A 23,249-nucleotide genomic window follows, 5' to 3' on the forward strand; every position below is an offset into this window, starting at 1 on the left:
TAGGGAAGGGGAAATACACAGCGGTGACAAGCCTATTGATTGCCGTGGGTTGCCCCACTGTATTCATTTGGACCTTGGAGTTTGGGTAAATGAGGCTGATTTATTTCTGCAACAACCAGTCGGGACAACAGCAAACAAGAAGGAGGTCCCCATCCCAAAGATCAACAGTGCCAAGGCACGAGAGGGAGGCTGTTGGACAGGACCATGCAAAAGACAGAGAGAAGGCAGCAAATGGGGAGGGCTCACTTGATACAGAAGACAACCGGGAACAGGTGAGCCTTCAAAATCTCTTGCAGGACGGGGGGGATGGGTCTTGTTGAACATCAGGCTGGAGCTTTGGGAAGAATATGTGGTGTCGCAAAAGGAAGCCTGGAGTGAATGAAGGAGGTGAAGGGCGCAGTCACAAAGGTAGGGTTGGCAGAGCGCATGGAATGGGAGGGAAGATAGGAGGAGCCAAAGGCAGAATCCCAGGGAGCTTTGGAAGAGGGGAATCGAGGAAGGGAGGGTGGAGCTGGAAGGAGCTGGGGGAGACGCAGATCTCCACAGAGGGACCTTGCTTCAGCAGGAAGGGAGAACCCAGTGGACCGAGATGCACACTGGATAAAAAGGTAAGGGGGGGGAGCCATGGAATCTGCACCCTCTCCCTCGATATGAGGGGCAGGCTCCTGGCAGCAGCTTCGATGCTCTCTGTGAACTGCCTGCTCCCAGCCAGCTGTTCCACGGGAGGTTTCCTCCGACAGGGAGCTCTTTTCAGGCGACAGAAATATCTGGCCTGTGTAAACGGGCAGCCCAATGCAACTCTCGCTTTGCGTGGTACCAGCATTGATGGTGCCTTTAGTGCCTATGCCATTGGACTCTCTGCTGTGGTTGGGTTATGACTCTCATTTTTTTCATTCTCCTACCTGCTTGCTCCCTAAAGGGCAGGATTTGAGGGCCAGGGCACGGGGCAGTGATATTCACCACCTGCCTTTTTGCCTGGAGAGAAGAGGTTTTCACCCTCAATCACCAAGGGAAATAGGCTGGAGTGAGGATTTATTGTTTGAGACCAAAACCGTCCCTCCTTTGGGCGCGCGCCAGGGTGATGTGGTTTGGTGAAGGGCTTGGTGCGTGTGCGTGCATGTCTGTGTGAAGACAGCTGCTGTCACAATGGAGACATTTCGTGGTTTTCTTTGCCCCAGCAGCTCACTTGCTTTCTAGGGGTTGCAGGAATACGCACTCTCCTAAGAACGCAGTCTGAAAAACACCCTATTGCTGGGTTCAGTTCAGACACCCCTCCACTGCTGTTGAAAGGATCGGAGCGTTGCTCCTTTAACTGCGTTTCCTGCCCTTTGTGGGCGCCTGTTGCAATCATGCTGATCGTTGAATGTAGTTTCTGTTGCGTCGGTTTCCTGTTTGATTGCACTTTGGCTGGTGATGACTGTCCTGCATTGAGGTGACTGGATTAAACTGGGGTGACACCGGGGGCTGCCCACGGAAGTGCGGTGTCTGTGGCACAGCACTGACAGGCTTTCTGAGGGAGCCCGGCAGCTGCAACACAGACACTTGAGAACAAAGGTAAGACAGGAGAAAAGGGTAGAATTGTGGAGCATGGTCCAGGTTTTACTAGAGATGCAGGTGATCCCCATGGTCCCAGGGCAGTGACTGATGAATTACAAGCTAATTACAAGCTTCAGAACATTCATATGCTCATATTGGATAAGTCTATGGCAACTGAACCTGTATCCAGCCAGGGTGCCTACTTTCCAGCTTCTAGCTCCGAGTCATCAGCTCTCTTGGGCGGAGACCCCGTCTTACTCCATTCTAAGTGGGCTGAACAGTTCCTCGCCTACACTGTGAGTTCCCCAGCAAGTCAGACTGCCTAAGCTGGCCTGCTCGCTTTCTCCTCAGAGACTACAAGCAGCATAATTGCTCATAATTATAAGGTACCTCACACCTTTTTCTAAGCAAGCACCTTTATTCACAAGGCAAACGCATTTCAGAAAAAACACAGTAAGCCAAGAAAAGAGCCTACACACATGCTAATAAGATTACCAGAAAACTCACCCGTCACCCTACCAGGAAGGACTGTGGGGCTGGAGCACTCCTTCAGTCCGTTCACGGGTTTGCTGTGGTTACAGGTTCCTAGCAGCATTAGCTGAAAACAGGCACCACTGAGAGTCCCACCTTTATACCATTTGAACGTTTGGCCTTGGGACGTTGGGCACAGGTAAGCAGCAGACGGGGTTGCTCCTCAGGGCCTAGCGTCAGGAGGTTGGGTCTCGAGATGGGAATTTGCCTTTCCCTTCCCCCTTAGAATTTCTTAGGAAACCCGCTCAACTGAAAATCCATTTGTGTCTAGTACATTGTTTAAATGAGTCCTTTGAAGCTCATCATACTTCCCAGGGTTTACACCGGTCACGTACAGACCTCTGCCTCTCACAGTAATACATAGACATTCAATCCAGTAGCACCTCAGTGTTAACAACATCTCAGGAAGGGGCGTTGTTCTTGCTCTGAAATGTTCCCTAATGCCAAACAAAATATTGTGGTGGTTCAGAAAGTTACAGCTGAACGTTGACTTTATACAGCTGTGAAGCTTTAGGATGCACAAGAAAAAATGTTGCTTTCCCTTTATTAATTTTTAGTAGTTTACATTTAACACAGGACTGTGTGTGTGTGTGTGTGTGTGTGTGTGTGTGTGTGTGTGTGTGTGTGTGTGTGTGTGTGTGGTCAGTCTCTGCTTCTGCCTGATTGCACACTACTGGTCCCAAATGATTACCCAGTCAATCCAGATCTCGGTGTTTGGATCTCTGAGGTTGTACTGTACTCCTAAAATCTTACACTTAATCCAAAAAGGTTTGTCTGGGATATTGCAGGAAGTTATCATTCCTGATACACACAGATTCTCTCACAGGGCTGGGCCATTTCCATTTCTGGAACTAAGAACTGAAATGCCCAGGCGAAGGTGAAAATGGGGAGAAAAAAGGGGTACCCCCATGTTTCTGGCCTAGCAAAACAGTTCCTTAGTGGTGCTGGGTGGAAATTCTACTTTCTCTTTCTCTGTGCGTTTGTGATGTTCCCATCACGGTATCCTCATCATTTCTTATCTGAAGTGGTTTTCTCTTTCTCATGCAGTACAAGTTGGGCCTCTGAAAACCAGCACTTTCTGGTCCGATAACATCTGTGGTCCCGCCGGACCATGGATGCTTCTGGACCAGAGAGCCCAGAAGCCTAATGGCAGCAGGGCTGGCAGCCCAGCCAAAGTCCAGGGCCGGAGCCCCATGGCAGTGCGGAGCTAGAGCCCACAGCAGCATGGGGCCGAGATTGGGGCCAGAACTCCTGGCAACTCCCAGCAGCCCGTGATAGCACAGGCCAGGGACAGAGCTCCTGGCATCCCCCAGCAGTGCAGGGCCAGGACTGGAGCCTGCGGCAGGGTGGCGGCACCTGGGAGGGTAGCCCGGCCTGAACTGGCGGTAAGGGGGGGCCAGTGGCAGGGGACCTCCTCTGGTCCAGTAAATTCTCTGGTTCGGAACCACTCAGGCCCCTAGGGTGGTGGACCAGGGAGGTCCGGCCTGTAGTCCATTGCAGTGCCCAATATTTACAGTTCAATATCTTGGCTGCTTCAAAGCACCAATAATGTGAATTCTCCCTGGTCCCGATGGTCCTCTGAGGGATGAAAATGGCAACGCTCCCACTGGCCTCCAGAGGTTCAGGACAAGCCCATTTGTGGATTAATTGCCTCCAAAATGTGCCCGATCGTGTTCAATGAAAGGATGGTCTTTCCCAGGAGCTGTTGCCTCATGGACTGAGGTGTGGCCTTGTGGCACTAATCCTGCCGCCACCTACACACACGCAGGGTTGATATGGGCACACGTTAGCCATGAGGACTCTGGAGCTGACCCCAAAATGCTCCATTCATCATTCAGGCAAAGTCCATCAGGAGCAGAGTCCACAGTGCACCCAAGAGTTTGGATGCAGTGGTGCTGGATGGTCTTTTTGTGCAAGGTGGGTCATTTCTGTTCCTCCTTGCAGGCAGGATTGTGACACACTTGCTCAAGTCAAGTCATGTATTACATCGCATGCCGATCCCTGGGACTTTCCTTCCGTGTGAAAAAGCATCCCAGCCACAGTGCAGTCTTATGCCAGGCTAACTTAGATGTTCCCCGGGTGTTTCTATGCAGAAAAAGAAGCAGAATCATGAATGCAGTGTTGGATTCATGACGGCGTGTGAGAGGGGCCCGCACTAAACCTACTTTTTCACCATGGCCTGTGAAAGCCAACCAGCTGGAACTGAGAAACAAGATCCCACCTCTGCCTCCCTCTTCTACTATGGGACCCAAGCAAGCGACCTTCACTGGGGGAAAGGTAAGCAAACAGCTCCAGTTATTGATTGCAACAGACACATGCTGAAACAAATGGCATTAAACTAAGAAAATGGTTTTCTGATCATTTTCAATAGAAGGAATGTAACCATTATAATAATTAGACAAAGTACACGCATCCTGGCCAAGAGTTAAATAAAGTGACCAGTAATTTGGGGTGCCCTGAGTTTGGGGAGCCTGAGGTGGCAACTTGAAAGAGGATGGATTTTCAGGTCTGCTGAAAATTTTAGACCCCTTGAAAGCATTTCAATTTGGCCACCTAAAATCATGGATCACTTTTGAAAATATTTGCCTGGATTTGTAATGGGACTGGCAAAGCCAAAGCCGTGCTCTGTTTGTATTGCTTACTGCGACACTCCTTTAGGAACGGACTGACGTTCCGTGTCCACATGCTGCCGCAATAGTAATTAACGCCTGGATTCCCCTATTTCATGCGTAGATCACTGTGTGGTCAGATTGGGCCGATCCAGCTGCAGGAGCAGGGCCCAAGGTTTCCAAGGGACCTTGAAAGAAGTCAATGGGAGCTGCCAGTGTTTGGCTTACCTGGATATTAGCCCATTCACAGCAGGGTCCATTCATTCTGAGCGCCTTTGTTTTTGCTATACCCTTCTTGAGATGCCTAGTGGTTAGTGCCTGCTTGCAGAATTTCTGAGCAGTCACTGCTCCCATTGCAGGATGCCCGGCATCTCTGAAAATCAGAGCTAACGCTGGGCATCCCAAATGATTGGCCTTTGTCCTAAGTAACTCATCTAATGTCACAAAGTGAGTTAGCAGCAGGACTGGGAGAAGAACCCAGATTTTCCACTGTGGCTCCAGACCCGTCTGCTAGACTCCACGACTCACCTTCTGATGACGTTCATCGCAGCACACATGTTTAGAACATTGTTTCATTCACATTCCCCACCGGTCTTGAGATGTGCTTACTTGGCTTTTAATCGGGATGGGCCACACCTTGGGGGAAGGAATTCGGCTTCCGTCTTACGCAACACGGGAATCATGAAGTAGGGAAGAGCTGGTGCAGCGGGTGCGGCGAGGCGGGCTCTGGGTGGGAGGAGGTGGGGCAGACACTGCAGGGCTCTGAGTCAAGGCAGTAAGGGCTGTGAGAGATCTTGGAGTCACTGTGGCTAGTTCTTAGCATAGGGGAAGGATAGCTCAGTGATTTGAGCATTGGCCTGCTAAACCCAGGGTTGTGAGTTCAATTCTTGAGGGGGCCATTTAGGGCTCTGGTGCAAATCTATCAGGGATGGTACTTGGTCCTGCCAAGAGGGCAGGGGACTGGACTTGATGACCTCTCAAGATTCCTTCCAGCTCTATGAAATAGAATAAACAGAATGTTAGGAATCATTTAAAAAGAGACTAAGATGGAGAATATCTTATTGCCTCTGTATAAATCCATGGTACGCCCACATCTTGAATCCTGCGTGCAGATTTGGTCACCTCATCTCAAAAGAGAGATACTGGCACTGCAAAAAGTTCAGAAAAGGGCAACAAAAATGATGAGGGGTTTGGAACAGGTCCCATATGAAGAGAGATTAAACAGACTTCATCTGAGAAAAGAGGAGGTTAAGGGGCGATATGATGGGGGTCTATAAAATCATGACTGGTGTGGAGAAAGTGAATAAGGAAAAGTTATTTTCTTGTTCCCATCACATATGAACTAGGTGCTCATTAAACAAAATTAATAGGCAGCAGGTTTAAAACAAACAAAAGGAAGCACTTCTTCGTGCAACACAGTCAACCTGTGGAACTCCTTGCCAGAGGAAGTTGTGAACACCAGGACTTTAACAGGGTTCAAAAAAGAGCTAGATAGATTCATGGAGGTTAGGTCCATCAGTGGCTATTAGGATAGGTAGGAATGGTGTCCCTAGCCTCAGTTTATCAGAAGCTGGGAATGGGTGATGGGTGGAATTGCTTGATGATTCCCTGTTCTGTTCATTCCCGCTGGGACACCTGGCATTGGCCACTGTCGGCAGACAGGACGCTGGGCTAGATGGACCTTTGGTCTGACCCAGTCTGGCCGTTCTTATGCTCTGATGAGTACTGCTGTCAGCACAACTCAGAGCAGTCCCAGGACTGAGGGAGCAGATTTGGAGCCACTTTCAATTTAAGCCCAGTGTCCTAAAGGTATTTAGACACCTTGATACACTAATGGGAGTTAGGCCCTTACAGCCATTTATCACAGGTCTTGGCAGCTACTGCGCGTGGGTGGACCCTGTCACCTTCTTGTGCATGGGCCGTTGGACTGACACATGACCCCTTCCCAGTCAGATTGCTTCCTCTTTGCACCTCGGTAGGATTTGGTTGCTTCACCTTCCAGCCCTTGGTCCCTGCATTATAGCTGGAGTGCGGTGCAGCTCTTTCAATGCGACTTGATGAAAAATGGCTGAGGAACAATTCAGAGGCCGTCACCCACTGATAGCTTCTCAGTGCAGTTGGTTGTCTGGCGCTTTCTCTCTTTGCAAGCTCCTGAGGAAAACACCTCCTCCTCCCTGACCTGTCCCGTGTGGTCACACCCAGCCTTCTCCCCTGGTTCTTTTTGCAGAGCCTCACAATGGCCAAGTGCTTCTGGTTCTCACTGCTAACAATACCTGCTCTTCCACCTCCTTTGACATGGAGCTTTGTGCAGAGAAACTGAAGACCTTTGGAATTCAGGTGAGTGCTTCCCTGGGAACCTGGCTACCCTGGTGGCTAGCAGGGGTGAGGGGTAGATTATGCCTGTGTTACTTGCCCGTGTAACAAGGGGTGGGGAATCTCAGGCCTGGCTTGCCTGGATCTGGCCCCCCGAGACTCAGGGCTCTTCCTGCTCAGTATTGGGGAGCCCATGGTGGCCACTGCCACCCTGTGGGGCTGGAGCACACAAAATCTACTAGCCCAGCTTCCCCAGGCTCTGGTGTGTGGGGGGAATGTCTAAGGGATCTCAAAGCCACCATATTACTTCAAACCAATTTCAAATGCCAGCTCGACAGGGATACTGCAGAACTTAATTCCATTTACAAGTTTGATTGTGACAACAGAAGTCTAAACAAAGACGTCGGCAGGATGACACAAAAAAACGAACCAAGGGTACTTAAAGTGAGTACGAAGTACTCTTATCAGCTTCACTTAGCATGGACAATCTAACTGGCAATTTCTTTCTCCATTTTTTTTCCTCCCCCCCTCGTGCTTTTTATTTGAAAACTGGACTGACCCCTTAAACTCCATTCATCTGAAGAAGTGAGTTGTGCCCAAGAAGCTCACGATATCATCTCCATTTTTTGTTAGTCTCTAAGGTGCTGCAAGACTATTTGTTGTTTTTTAAGTTTTTCCAATTACAGACTAGCATGGACACCCCTCTGAAACTTTCTCCTTCTCAGTCAGGGGTCCTGTCAATGGGGAAGTTGGTTTTTTCTTTGCTTCTCACTCGTGTGCAGCCCCCGACTGATTTTACTGTGGGTCAGCAGCTCCTGGTCTCTCCACTTCCCCTGGTTCATAGCTGTCATTCAGAAGTATAGACGGCCTATAGGAAGAGGGCTTTCATTTACGCCTGTGCGTTCCTACTGACTTCAGGCTGCTTTTGTGTGCCTGAAGTTATTCGGCCATGTGACTGCTCCATCGCCAAGGGCAGCAAGCTGTGGCAGCCCACCCTCCAGTCTTCTAATTGTGCGTTCCCCCATCACCTTTGGGACACTGGTCTTGTGGCCCTGAAGTCATGTTGGCCCAAGCATCACAATCTGTCACCTTCCATGGGGTTGGCTGGGTGTACATTTCTGCCCCTGGAGCTGAGTCTGCGAGAGTGGTATTACCAAGTGCAATGACAGTGCTTTGAGATTCTCTGGTGACAAGTGCTCTGTGTAGCTCAGGGCGTGTCCACATGGGGAGTTGAGTCACTTGAACTGGCGTGAGTCTCAACTGGCTCAGGTAAACAAGGTCTGAAGCCCTGCAGGCACCTATAAGATAATGAGGTGATCAGTAGCAGCGTGGATTGGTCAAGAACAAATCACGTGACACCAATGTGATGGCTTTCTTTGACAAGGTAACAAGTCTTGTGGGGGGAAGTGGTAGATGAGGTGCAGCCCCCGCCTGCACACTGAACCCCTCATTTTTGGCTCCACTGCAGAGCCTAGAAGATCCCTCAACATCTACTATCCTCTGGGGCTCCCAGAAGAGTTAATCTGTGTGTGTGTGTGTGTGTGTGTGTGTGTGTGTGTGTGTGTGTGTGTGTGTGCCTCAGTCCCCGTCCCCAGGTGTCTGGAGCCTGAGGGGTCACCTGGTGGCCTGAGTTGCATGAGTGAGGTGTGTCATTTTTTTTTCCCCATGTGAGACAGTTTTTTTTTTTCTTCTCATTTGTGAGTGGCTCCCAACTGATTTCTTTGTGGGTCAATGGCCTCAGACCCAAGAAAGGTTCCCTGCCCCTGCTCTAGATGAAACGTAGTCTTGCCATGAGTGCAAGGGACTAGTCTAGATGCCCCCTTGAGGGCCCTTTCAACCCTTTTATTCTCTAGTCTGTTTCGCTGAACGACCTGATCTGGGCACTAAAAGATCTCATCTTTCACCCACCAAAGTCAAGGGTCAAATTCCCAAGATCGGGCTTGTTATTAGTGGAGAGACCAATGGAAGTCACCTGCTCCCCAGTGATCACCGACCAGTTAGACCAGGGCACTCAACTTGGGAAGCCCCGGGGGCCACGATGATACTCACAGTGCTTGCCGAGGGCCACAACTTAAGTGTGGTTGCATGTACATGCAAATATAGATGCAAATAGCGTCTTTCACGCCAATGGGCATGAATGCAAAGATTAAGGCAAGACTACACAACACACAGGCCCCATTTAAGTCAGTTCTGCTGATATTAATAAAATGTAATATTTACCCAATTTCCCCCCATTTGACAGCACTTTTAATAAGCAATGACAGTTCAGGAATGTAACGACTAAATCACATCTCAACAGAAGACCGCTCTATTGAATCGCCATTGTGGAACGTGTTCCCAGTGGAGGCCAGTTCAAAGGATCCCACCCGCGGGCCATGTGTTGAGCCCCATGTAAACCCAAACCACAGGTGGGCTGCAAACAAATGGGCTGCAGGTTGCATGTTGAGTAGCCCTGAGTTAGACAAACCTTTCCTTGGGCTGAAGACGGCAAGGGATGGAGCAGAGGGGAGGTATCTTCTGAGCTCCGAGCCAGGAATTGCACAATCCCAGGAAGTATTGCTTCTTCTGCATGGAATTGGACTGGGGAAGAGGGGTGAACTCCCATGAACCCTTAAATATGATCTTGATCTGACATGAATTCACACAATGGGATCTGACACAGCACTGACTCCTAATCCCTTGAGACAATGCAAGACAGTGAATCTGCTTGCAAAGAGTTTCAATTGCTTCCAGGGCAATGACTCATCTTACTGAACTCTTAGTCTTGTTTGCACACGCACCTTAGTTAAATGGGTGCTAAGCCTTGTGGGGACAGTCTTACTTCAGTTTGAGTGGCTTCCTTCACTTTAGCTTAAACCTGCTCCGTACTGCCTTCAGTTCAACCCAGGTATGTTTGGTTTAAAGCAGTATACGAATGTCCATGCAGCCTTGTAGCCTGGTTTCATGAAACTGGCTTAGAATTCTGTCAGTTAAATTTCTGAAATCAATACAGTTCTGCTGGTTGACATAGCATCCTTTCCACTGAGGATCTCCAAGCACTCTACAAAGGTTGGTGGTATTAGTTGCAAATGGGGAAACTGAGGCACAAATCCATTTTTCAAGCCTTTTTTTTAAAAATCTGTTACACCAGGTTAATTCAGATCAAAATGTGGGCCAATTCCCTCTGTTTGGAGGCAGAGTCTGGGACACAGGTGGATCCTGTGGCGTCTCAAGTCTCATAAGCTAGGAGTTGTGAAGTGCTGGTCTGGCTCTTGACTGCTGCCGTTCAGCTTTTTGCTGCATTGTTTTGCATGAAAAAGTGAGTGGGCTGGTTTGTTCTTGGTTCCTGCACAGATGCCAGTGGATCAGTGGAAGAGTTTAATTCAAAATGCCATTCTGGACCCCGAAGTGAGAAGATACATGTTCTACAACTCCAGAGCGTTCGGGATAGCCATTGCTGTGGTACGTGCTAGTTCTGATGAGCAACGGAAAACTGCCCCTGTGATGTTCGCAGGAGCCCAAAGGAGTTAGGTGCCATTTCCTAGGTGCAACTGGGGAAATGTCCAGCCCCTAATGACTTTCAATGGGAGTTGAGCACCTAACTCCCTTAGGCCCCTTTGGAAATCCCATCCTGTGGAGATTGCTGTACAATGATGTAGGTGTGCACTGCCCACTTTTTAGGAGTACTACCACAGGCTGTCAGTTAGCACAGTTTTTTCTGGGCTGGCTTTAACAGAGGTGGAACTCCAGGACCTGAAAGCATCTACCCCTCCTTCCCAGCTCTGAAAACACTCCAGGTCTCATTCTCCTTCACGCTTCTCAGGCATGGCCAAGGAGTCTTAAGATGGGACTACATTATATTTGCACCCGCTTTCTATGCATGGAGTGGGGTGAAGTGGCCCTTGTGTAAATAAGAGTGCACGGATCTTTTTCTCTGAGGGGATGGATAGCTCAGTGGTTTGAGCGCTGGCCTGCGGAACCCAGCGTTGTGAGTTCAATCCTTGTGGAGGCCATTTAGGGATTTGGGGCAAAAATATGTCAGGGATGGTACTTGTTCCTGCTCTAAAGGCAGGGGACTGGACTCCATGACCTTTCAAGTCCCTTCCAGTTCTAGGAGATAGGCAATCTCCATTAATTAATTAAAGATATCAGCCTTTATGTAACAAGTCCCCTTATTTTCATGAAGGGGATTTTCATGTTTGGATTTGTATTGTTTTCTATTTGGTTCCCTCCATCCTTCCCAGATAACATTGTACCAAGCTGTATTCTCTAAGGTATGTCTACACTGAAACACTATTTCGAAATAACTAGTGCTATTCCGAAATAACTTAGTCCACGTCTACACAGTAGGCAGTTATTTCGAAATGGTGTCAAAATACTGTCGTCAAGCTGAAGGACTTCTTACTCCGACTGTATGAGGAGTAAGGGAAGTCAGAGGAAGAGTGCTCGATTTCGAAATAAGTGCTGTGTAGACGCTCCCTATTTCGAAATAAGATTCGCAATTGACGTAGCTCAATTTGCGTAGTTTATTTTGAGTTAAGCCCTGCAGTGTAGATGCACCCTAATATAGCTGCATATCCAAATCCCATCATAAGATGCTGCTCCAAAGTACAGTCAAATGAATGACTCTCTTCTTCCCTCCTTAGTCTCTAGAATTGCCTCTGGAGGCAAATGTCACGCATTGGTGCGTTATTTTATTTTATTGTCTTGGTGGTACTCTTTGTGCTTTGTTGTGGTAACCTGATATAAATACAGTGACTATAATAAGTATTATCCATCCGTCTGGGCGAATGCATGCCTTACTGAAATGGAGGAACTCGACTGAAATCTTGAGTATGAAACGCCATCAAGAATTCATTTGTTGACTTTGATGATCAGTTCTTCTTGGATATAACGCAGGAACTCATTCAAGCCCGACTTTCAGTCTACACCTCTTCCCCACTCCCTCTCATTCTTCTTAGAGGCATCTTTTGTCCATTTACCCTCATAAAATCCCTGGGGGTTTAACTAATTTATGAGACGGGAACTTTCCTGCTCTCTTGACCTTTCTTCTGCTTTTGTTGTTTTTGTGAGTTTTGTTTTCTGAGTCTCTCTGGATCTTTATAGATTTTCTACATCTCCATCTGGGCAAATATTTACTCCACCATGCAGCTGTATTCCTTTGGATTACACTGGGAAGTCAGCATTTTGGTGACGTTGGCGGCGATGGCACTCACAATAATTGTTATCCTGGTTATTGACCAACATCAAAAGAAGGTGAGCAGAAGTTATTCATGTGTTCACTTCCATAACAATGTATTTTTTCCCCAGAAAACAGATAACAAGGTGGTTGTCTAGACGCGTTTCAAGAACGCAATAGTCAAGAAGGGGCAAAATATTTTAGAATGGGAATATTAGGAGAAGCAATGGAGCACAAAGATAAAGACAAACTGCCTATCGGGAAAAAAAAAATAGAAGTCCTGGGGCTTGATCCACGGTCTGTTAAAGTCAACGAAAGTCATTCTGTTGACTACCATGGACTCTGAGCCAAGTGTCTAATGATGAGAGCTATAGATTTAATCCTCCAAAGAAAGTAGTGGAAGTTCCCTTGTTGGAGGTATTGAATGTAGACTGGAAGATATACAGGCCTGTCTCAGATTATCCTGAACTGACAGGTGGGGAAAAGAATAGGTCCGATAGTCTTACAAGTCATTTCCCCCTCAATCTTCTGGGATTATCTCATGTCTGGTGGTGAAAACTCCCAGGCTACGTCTACACTGGCATGATTTTCCGGAAATGCTTTTAACGGAAAAGTTTTCCGTTAAAAGCATTTTCGAAAAAGCGCATCTAGATTGGCAGGACGCTTTTCCAGAAAAGCACTTTTTCCGGAAAAGCGTCCGTGGCAAATCTAGACGCGCTTTTCCGCAAAAAAGCCCCGATCGTCATTTTTGCGATCGGGGCTTTTTTGCGGAAAACACTATTGTGCTGTCTACACACAGCTGGAGGACTCTCTGCATGTTGGGGCCTTCAAAGTATTTGAAGGCTTCAATATCTGAGATATAGGTGAGAGGATTATTCTAGGAGGGGTGGGTAAGATTCTGTGGCCTGCACTGTGCGGGGGGTCAGACTAGATGATCATAATGGTCACTTCTGACCTTAAAAGTCTATGAGTCTATACTGGCCCTTTTCTGGAACAGTTTTACGGAAAAAGACTTTTGCCCGAACGGGAGCAGCATAGTTTTTCCGGAAAAGCACTGATGATTTTACATTAGATTGTCAGTGCTTTTCTGGAAATTCAAGCGGCCAGTGTAGACAGCTGGCAAGTTTTTCCGGAAAAGCGGCTGATTTTCCGGAATAACTTGCCAGTGTAGACACAGCCTGGCTGAATAGAGCTGGGTTGGTACGTAAACCTGCTTCAATGGCCAGAGCTGGGAGTTTCTGAAAAGACTTCCTGAAATGGATAGTTTCTCTCCTTATTTTGTTTTCAGGGACTTAGGACTTTGGAACCATCAGAGTCAATTCATGGTTGCAGGCTGGCCTGGCAAGTCACCGTGGGACAGGCTAACATCTTCCCTGTTATTTAACAGATACATGTGAATACTGATGTGAGATTGGCAGCGGCCAATGAAGTCTTCATGAAACACAACGTACTTCTGGGGGTCACAGATGTCATGGACAGGCACCAGAATATTCTACAGGTATCCTTTCCGGGTGAGACAGTTTCCTCTTATCTCTGGTGCCTATAGATTTTGGAGGGATTTATCATCCAAGAGGCTCTCCAGAGGAGGTTTCCCCCCCCCTTATCGGGGGCCTGATTCACAGAAAATAATGATGCCCACTGAGTTCAGTGGGGTTTGGATTAGTCTCTTTCGGCATGTGTACACTAGAGTGTACACGGCATGTGTACACTCAACCCTCCAGAGATCGATCTTCTAGTGGGTCTAATGTAGACGTGTTCATCGAACGCTGAAGGTAGCCCCCACTGGCAGCTGGTACTCCTCATTCTGTGAAGAGTAAGGGAAGTTGACAGGAACATGTGTTCCTATTGGCCTCCTGCTGTGCAGATGCCATGGTGGCTTGGCTTAAGGTAAGCTAATTCCAGCTACATATTTTGTGTAGTCAGATGGTGTACCTTAAGATGACCTGCCTGGTCTAGTAGAGACCATGCCTTTGTGTAGGCTTGTCTTCCCAAGAGCGGGCTAACATTTGATGATGCTGATGATAATTCTTCATTATTATTTGTTGTTTGCTAACAGGGCACTCAAGTGTGTACATATCTAAAGGAATATGAGCTAGCATTCTGGGTTGTGAAGACAAACTCGTTCGGATACATAGCACACACTATACACAAGTCCCTCCTGACTCGGTGTGCCCAACCTTAGACACTTTTAAGGGGCCTGATATTAAGAGGGTGAATGCTCAGCATTTTCTAAAAATGGGGTCTCTTTAAGATGTTCCAATTTAGCCCCTTCCCTGAATGGAGGGCCACTACATCATTTAGGTTATTTTAAAAATGGAGGCCCAGAGGTCCAAATGTAAGCAAGTCTCCTTCCCTTGTTCCCTACTCCTTCCACCTTTTGTGGATTATTGCACAAGCACTTGGAAGAGGTGCTGGTGACTTGGAGCACAAAACCAACAACTTCTAGGTTACTTGGTCATAAATCAAGGCCCACAGAAAAACAACCCACAGTTTATTCCCTGGAGGTCACTAAAAAGAAGGGGGGGGGGGGGAGGAGAGGGGGATGGGGGAACAGGTGATGTTCTCAGGGAAAATAAATACATACATAAATAAGGCCCCAGCTACTCCCAGAACAACAACTAAACCCCACAAACAAGAAATACACCACTATAGTCTCCTCGCAGGCCTAACCTGGGCAGTGGGGCTGGAGCTGGTATCCTTCTCATGTCCAGCTGCATGGCATCCTGGGCAGTACTGAGAGCTGGCTGAACTCTGGCTCCTGTTGCGGGGGGGGGGCTTATGGGCACCACTGTTTTTTTTTTCCACACACCCTCCCCGGATGCAGCTTCCTAGGGCTCATTCTCACTACTATGGAGAGTGTCTCTGGTTTGGCCTGTGGCCATCTCACTGGGTCAGTCACAATAGCTGCCTCTCCTGCAGCTCTGGAAAGCCACAGCCAACCTCCTTCCCATGTGTCTCTCCCTCTCTGGTTACTTCACCCCTCAGACTGAGCTTCACAGAGAACAGCCCATCTCAGGTTCTTCGGGGCCAGAGGTTGGTCACCCTGGCATGCCAGTCTCGTTCCTAGGTGTGACCCTCCCGCCCAAGCAGATAGGCAGTCCCAATCTATGCCTGGGGGAGCTGTGTCTGAAGCCCTCAGACTGGCAGGCAAGAGCTACAGGTAGATATGCTACTAGCACACAAGATGTAGCATTAAGGAATTGTACGGGTGTCTGTCTTGTAAAACGCTCCTTCCTTAACATTCCCTCCACTCCCAGCTTGGCTTTGTCCACTTCAACCTGGAGAAGTGTTTTCAATCCTTAGCAGACTGTATTACAGAACTGAAGAGCAACGACCAGGTAAACAATGCTTGGAGGGATCCGAGCTGACTGTGTTACAAACAACCTGTAGGATTTGGAAAAAATGATGGGTATAGTGCATAGGCCAGGTTCTGAAGTATACCCTGATGGCCTTACCCCACACTAGTAACACAAGACAGAAACATGGTTCACCAGCCAATGGTGTAGCCCAGTATCCTGTGTGCCAACAGTGGCCAATGCTAGATGCCCCAGAGGGAGTGAACACAACAGGTAATCATCACGTGATCCCTCTCCTATCACCCATTTCCAGATAAACAGAAGCTAAGGACACCATCCCTGCCCATCCTGGCTAATAGCCATTGATGGACCTAACCTCCATAAATTTATCTAGCTCTTTTTTGAACCCTGTTAAAGTCTTAGTCTTCACAACATCCTCTGGCAAGGGGTTCCACAGGTTGTGTGCTGAGTGAAGAAATACTTCCTTGTGTTTGTTTTAAACCTGCTGCCTATCAATTTCATTTGGTGACCCCTAGTTCTTATTTTTTAGTATTAGCTTAGTGTGTGACCCATGAGACATTTTGCTTACCATTTCCCCTGGCAAGGTTGCCAGATTCTGCTGGTTTTTGTCGGCATAGTTTTTTTCCCTACCGATGTTACTAAAGTGACATGCACATAAATAAAGGACATGGGAAGTGAGGTAAAGGCTGATTGCCTACAGCATTGACTGTGAGAACCACGTGCTCCCTCTGCATCCAATCACAGTGCTGCTGCAATTCCATTGGAATACCCTGCAAGTTCTAGGTATGCAAGCACAGGTGACAAAACTCCCCTAGTTTGGTCTTGGTTACAACAGTCTTGCAGCCCATGGAGCTGGAGGGCTACTCATACAGCCCACTCACTAGCCTAAGTTGTCCCTCACTGCTTTAACCCTAAGGTTCCAGGTTCAATCCCACCAGCCAACGACCATGGTCTGTTGGCACTACACAAGTAACACCATTGAAATGAGTGGGTTTTTCTTGTGAGCCACTGCTCACCCATGTATGTAAGAGGTTTATGTGTAGTCCTGGCACTATGCTGGATGCTGTATAAAACACAGATCTAGTTTCTTCTGCATGCAGGTTACATTCTGTGGTAGAATTGTTTAACATAGTACGCACCATTCAATGAAAGGCAGCTAGCTCCTGTTTCAGAGTGGTGTGAGTGTCTCTAACACTTTTTTAGGTTTGGCAGAATTCAGTGTGTTTTTTATTTATAAATTTGACAGAGAATATTGATGTTTATTTTGTAAGTACTTTTTCAATGTCTATTGATTTAAATTTTCACAATTGCAGGAAATTATGGGGGCAAGGTGTCAGACAATAGAGGCCGAAATCAGACAATACATTATTTAAGGACAGTAGGCCCTGAGACACAAAACATTAAAGCTTGATGACTATTAAACCATAAATTGTCAACTTTGCATGTCCAAACAGAAAGTAAATATCATTGAATTGGACAGTAGTTCTCTGCTAGCATTTTTTGCACTTTGCCTATGAGTAAATTTCTATTATTGGAAATATATTTTCATTGGTGTTTTGTATGTGTGTATTCGTGGGGGGGCTGACAGACTTGCCAGGCCTATGGGCAAGGTGGGAGGCTCTGTGCTACTAGAAGTGGGGAGGCCTCAGGCAGGAGTGAGGCCGGGACAGAAAGCCCTCAGCACTATCTGAACAGTGCCGCTGCCCCCAGCAGCTGTCAGAGCTGCCAGGAGCATGCAAGAGCCCAGAGTTCTGACCACCGCTGCTGCTTCAGTAGCAGTGGCAGCAGCAGCTGGAAGTCCTGGGCCCTTTTGAATTGCTGGGCTCTGGGGCAGTTTCTTCCCCTTGGGGGTGTGTGTGTGTGTGTGTGTGTGTGTGTGTGTGTGTGTGTATGTGTGTGAGTGCAGTAAAAATGACTTTACCGACATTCACTGATAAAAATGGAATCCTTCCAAGCCTACATCCATTTCGTGCCCTCTTTTCCAATGTGGATAACGGTTGATAGCAGTGCAGCAGCACGCCTTATAAATTAGCTTTGTCAGCTCCTCCAAGAGGAAAGGCAGAAGGACCATGCGGCCCGCCTTTGGAGATCCCAAGAGCTCTCCTTGTCTTTTTCAGTCAGCCCTGAGACACAAGCTGGACCAGTTCTGTGTCACCACGGAGACAGTGATCCAGATGGGCCAAGGAAGAGCAGAGGAGAGTTCGTCTGAAGACTCCCCTCTTCTACCCAATGGCAAGAAAGGGACTCTGGCGTTCAATGAGCTGCTTCCTCTCATCCCAGAGGGAGCTCCGGAGGTAACTTGGAGGCTAAGCAGCAACTGGGTTCTTTCGCTGGCTTAGTAAGAGAGCTTCTGTGGGGTGGGTTTGATTTAGTGTATGTTTTTATATTGGTAACAGCCCTGGAAACTCAAGCCGTCTGGCTACCTGTACAACAGCCACAACATGCATTGTGGCAAAGTGAGCTTACTCCCCTCCCTGCTCCATCCCTGCCCACTTGGCTCAGCCCTGGCCCCTGTCAGGATGAGGTTCCTCAGTCTTTGTGGCCCACCTCATCCTTGGCCCCTCAGCGGGGTCTGTCAGCTAACAGCAAGCGTGGTGATTCTTCTGTGAGATCGACACCACAGCTGACATGCGGAATTATTTCACATTGGTCCCGCCATGGCTCTTGGATGGCAATAACATTGTCACGGCTGACTGGAGCTGTGTTTGAAGCAGTGATCTAGCCATCAGGGTTTTCTATTACTGTTCTTTTGAGACATCTAGTGACCTCACTTATATTCCAAAGTTTCAGAGGGTGAGCTGAGTTAGGCTGTAACTGGAAACACTTAAACAGCGAATAGTCTTGCAGCACCTTAAAGACTAACAAAACATGTAGATGGCATCATGAGCTTTCACTTCTTCAGATGGATGGAATATTAAAAGCCCAGTTCCAAAATAAATAGGGGATGGCTGGGAGGGGGGTGGGGTGGGAAGAAAGAAGGGGGAAAAATAGTGAATTAGAGTGTTCGTGTTGCACGAAGCACCTTCTCTATCAGCTTCATGTAACATGAACACTCTGATTCATTATTTTTGCCCATTCCTTCTCCCCCTCCCTATTTATTTTGGAACTGGACTTTTATACTTCATCCATCTGAAGAAGTGGGCTGTACCCACAAAAGCTCATGATACCATCTACATGTTTTGTTAGTTTGTTTTTTTAAGTTTTCTCACTAATGTTGCCATTAAGGACAGAGGGCCTGATCAACATTTGCAGGAAGGCAGTGTAAAGTGTGTACACTTTAAAATGAGTGTAACTTCGATCACTTTCCATAGCCAGAGTGGTGGAGAGTAGGGATGTTAAATTTTGATTAACTGACTAATCAAATAGTCGATGCAATTTGCATCGACTATTCGATTAGTCGATAAGTACGCCTCCACGGCGTTTCAAAGCAGCAGCACCGCATGGAGCCCGGGGTCAGTGGGGGAGTCCCCAGCTGATCCCAGCCTCCATGTAACTCTGCCACACTGAAATGCTGTGTGCAGCCTGACGACTCCCCAGCTGGCCCCGGGCTGCATGCATGTTTCACAACGGCAGCACCGCGTGGAAGCACCCCTCCCCCGCTGCCTCTTTCTGACAGGCGGGGAGAAACAACTAGTCGACTAGTGTGCTGTCTATCCGATAAGCATTTGCTTATTGGATAGTCGACTACTCGACTAGTTGTTCACATCCCTAATGGAGAGAGGGCCTAAGTGTAAACAAAAATCGGGCCCAGACAAATTTAAGCTTCTGGATGCAGAAGGATCCTCATAACACAGCACAGCACGGCTGTACTGGGTCAGACCAAAGGTCCATCTAGCCCAGTAGCCTGTCTGTCGAAAATGGCCAACACCAGGTGCCCCAGAGGGGGTGGACTGAAGACAATGATCAAGCGATTTGTCTCCTGCCATCCTTCTCCTGCCTCTGACGAACAGAGGCCAGGGACACATTTCTATCCCCTGGCTAATAGCCTTTTATGGACCTAACCTCTTGCTTTACTGGGACTTCCCTCAGGATTCGCAGCCCTTCGTGTGCATCCCCTTTTTGTGCAAAGCAATAGAGCTACGAAATGTCTTCATTGGACTTGGCAATGTCCACTGTTGTTGAAGCATCTGTTTGGGGGCCTGGATCAGGCATAGTAAGGAGAAATACATTCAGTGTGATCATTTTACCAGGGGGTTGGACTCGATGATCTCCTGAGGTCTCTTCCAACCCTGTGATTCTGCCTATGGCTACACTACGGAATTTTGCCAGGATACCTCTGGTATCCCGGAAAAACTCCGCCACATCCAGGGAATGTGTCTGCTCTTCCGAAATTTTTTTCTTACACAGAAATTTCATTGCACAGAAATTTTTTTCAGAAGAGCAGATGCACTCTTTCAGAAGCCCTGTGTTCCTCATTTTATGAGAAATATAGGCTCTTACGAAAAAGGAGGTTGCCCACATTTGTCCCCATGTAGATGGGCCAAATGTCGGCAAAGCCTCTTCTGAAAAAAAGAATTGGAAAAAGGTACGCAAATTGTGATACACAATTTGCGTACCTTTTTCCAACCCCCTCACCAAGCCGTGTAGAACTAGCCTCTGTGATTTAATATCTAACCCATCATCAACTGTGGGATAAATGTCTCCTTGATGGGGAAGAGGCACCAATATCGAAAAGGCCTTTTTCATCTTTGATCCCTATGGTTGCCCCAAGACTCTATTACCATGGATACTGCCGTAGAACTCAGTCACCAAGGACATTGTGCAGGTCCTGACGTGTGGAATGCCTCTGATGTTGATCTCCTGCTTGTTCCAGGTGATGGCCCAGCAGCTCTTGGTGATCTTCAGTGCCTATTATATCAGACTCTTGATCAGCGGCCAGCTCCCTGAGGTCCTCATGTTACGGCATGTGGAACACACAAACATCCCCTGCCTTTGCCAGTTCATAGAAACCAACGTGCTTGATACGGGACACTGTTGTTTCAAGGTCAGGTGATGTGAGGAACCTAGAAAGAGTTGTTAGTTCACATACAGTGGTCCATGGAAGAAGCCAGAGTATAGGGAGGTCCTGGAGAGAGATACAACTGCATCAGGAATTTGTTTTAACCAATGAGAGGACAGTAATGATAAGGGGGATGTGACGTTACTTAAATATTCAAAATGCCACTCAGAGACAATAAACGAGACAGACACTTAACTGCCTAACTGCCCCCGGCTCAGGAGCCAAATCTTGCCTGAAGAAATAAATTGTCCTGCTTAGGAATGTGACCTCCTTACTTCTTGTCACGTCTCGTGGCCATCCACTACAAATCGTTGCATTTAAGTGTTTGTAATGAGCTATCAGATCATGCCTATATGATGCACCATATGTAAGATTCAGATTGCTGAATATTTGATGCAAGAACATGGACAGATTATGGCTAGTTAAGTTCCCTTTTTTATGCTCCTCTCATGTTCCTTTCGTCATGCATGTGAGATCCATGCATTTTTTTCGAGCAGGGGAAATAATCTGTTTCCTTGCACAGGCATGCTATATATTTTTTGGCCCCGGAGATCAGTGTGTGATGTATCTCATGCTTGTTCCACCCTGGCAAAAACACACAATACCTTAGCATCCCATTTGCCATGGACTTCTCTTTGTAGTTGTTAGGCAGATACTGTACGAAACACTGAATGTCACACCCTCTGAGCTGGAGAACTGTTAACCTAAGAGCATGATAAGAATATCCCTGGCTCCCATTGACCCTACCAGGAGTTAGGGGTGATGAACAACCACCAGAATCCAGCATCTCGCAGCCAAAGACCAACAACATGAAGCACGCTAAAAACTAAAGCAAAGTTCTTTACTGACCATCTTTTCTACAGTTGTGGGACAGCATTTTTTTTTTGGCTATCATTTGTAGATGACATGGAAAAGGAACTTGTTTGAAACAAGAGAACAAAGTGTCTGCTTGTCTCTGGGTTAATTTAATAAATGGCAAGTGAATGAAGTGCTCACCCCGGTCTGGTGAGTCTAGGTTCCTGCACTGCCTCAGTTTGAAAGCCGAAAGCCTCTTCGGCAACTCAGCACACCAGCCAAGTCACACCCTGTGTATCTCAACCCCCTTCCAGGGTACACACTTAAAAGGAGCCCATCTCAGTATCCTCTGTGAATGTCCCTTTTAATCTGTTCCCCACTGGAAGGGCACGTCTATACAGCAGGGCTAAAGCTGAATTAAGCTACACAACTTCAGCTAGGCGCTGTCTACACAGCAGGAAGTCGAAGGAAGAACACTTTCTTTGACGTCCCTTACTCCTTGTGAAATGAAGGTTACCATGAGTTGAAGTAAAAAGTCCTCCAGCTTGACATTATTTTGAAATAAAGGCTTGTAGTGTAGACGTGCACTATGTTATTTCAGAATAACGTTAGTTTTTCCGAAATAATGTTACTGTGTCAACGTACCCAAAGAGAGTGGTACCTCCAGGGTTTCCCTTCCTGGAGGCAACTCCTTGCCCCTAGCTTAGGACTTTATCACAGTTCATCTGTCTTTATCCAGCCCTCCACATGGAGTTTGTTTCCCCTCCGTCTCTTTCCCCACTTGGAGAGAGTGGTGCCTCCAGGGCTTCTACTCCTGGGCTATGTCTACACTCGTGGCTTCTTGTGCAAGTACAGCCGCTCTTGCGCAAGAATCCGCAGAGCGTCCACACTGCCTGCCCGCTCTTGCACAAGGAAATTTCCAGTATGGTGCGGTAAGAGAGGGCTTCTTGTGCACGCGCGATGCTCTTTTTTTATCAGGTGTAAGCCCTCTTGCAGGAGCTCTTGCACAAGAGGGCAGTGTGGACACTCAGCAGGGATTTCTTACGCAAGAAACCCCTATGGCTAAAATGGCAATCAGAGCTTTCTTGCACAGGAGAGCGTCCACAATGCCATGGATGATCTTGTGCAAAAGCACAGCTCGCACATGGCAGTGGGGACATTTTCTTGTGCAAGAAGTCTTGCACAAGAACCCTTGCACAAGATGTTCTTGTGCAAGAAGCCGCCAGTGTAGACATAGCCCTGGAGATGGCTCTCTCAGCCAGCCTCATGATCTGCTCTCCTTGAGCTCTGGCCTGCACTGATTGCTGCTGAGCTTTGCAGCTCCTTTTTTTAGGCCTCCCTGGTCACTGATTGGCCAGTTCCTCTGCCACTCTTGCCTGCTTGGACGACCTCTCTATGGCCATTACTGGGCTCAGGGCCTTGTCCACCCTATCACAGGGGGTTAAAGCCAATATAATCAGTGCATAAGGATTTATATGAACTCACAAGCATGACGAGTTGTATGTGTAAGAGTGTAGTAGCTGCCATAGATATCCAGATGCACATAAGAACGGTCATCCTGGGTCAGACCAATGGTCCATCTAGGCCAGTATCCTGTCTGCCGACATTGGCCAATGCCAGATGCCCCAGAGGGAGGGAACACAACAGGGAATCCTCATGTAATCCCACTCCCGTCATCCATCTCCAGACAAACAGAGGCTTGGGTCACCATTCCTACCCATCCTGGCCAATAGCCATTGATGGACCTAACTTCTAGTGCTGATCAGGGTGTATGGGGCTAGCTGTAATGATGTGCTCCTGCACTATTATTTCTAATTGTAAAATCCCCTGGATATCTTATTTCTGTTGATGAAACACCTGCATTTTAAATTTGCCTCTCCGTGGAGGCACATAAAGATCATTAAATCCAGCTCCATCTACTCTTCCTATTACATAGGAACATGGAAATTGCAAGACCACATCAGCCCAGTGTGATCCAGCTCAGTATCTTG

At 47.6% G+C, this 23,249-nt stretch overlaps 1 protein-coding gene across 4 annotated transcripts; it reads left to right on the plus strand.

Annotated features, from left to right (window-relative positions):
• TMEM268 (transmembrane protein 268) lies at nucleotides 1-21,458 on the plus strand. 4 transcript variants are annotated; one of them, XM_006137184.5, is made up of 9 exons: nucleotides 1-272; nucleotides 4,161-4,344; nucleotides 6,904-7,013; nucleotides 10,323-10,430; nucleotides 12,075-12,224; nucleotides 13,535-13,645; nucleotides 15,405-15,485; nucleotides 17,582-17,758; nucleotides 20,278-21,458. In XM_006137184.5, exons 2-9 carry the CDS (start codon nucleotides 4,242-4,244, stop codon nucleotides 20,455-20,457), a joined length of 1,020 nt encoding a protein of 339 aa, XP_006137246.3. In that variant the 5' UTR covers nucleotides 1-272; nucleotides 4,161-4,241; the 3' UTR covers nucleotides 20,458-21,458. The 4 variants fall into 4 exon arrangements, with proteins under 4 accessions (XP_006137246.3, XP_006137245.3, XP_075761465.2 ...); XM_006137183.5 differs by lacking the exon at nucleotides 1-272 and adding an exon at nucleotides 453-608; XM_025178513.3 differs by lacking the exon at nucleotides 1-272 and adding an exon at nucleotides 1,335-1,554.
• The last annotated feature ends 1,791 nt before the right edge of the window (nucleotides 21,459-23,249 follow it).

The sequence above is a fragment of the Pelodiscus sinensis genome, chromosome 23 (assembly GCF_052426305.1).
Source record: "Pelodiscus sinensis isolate ZL-2025 chromosome 23, ASM5242630v1, whole genome shotgun sequence".
Classification (NCBI taxonomy): Eukaryota; Metazoa; Chordata; order Testudines; family Trionychidae; genus Pelodiscus; species Pelodiscus sinensis.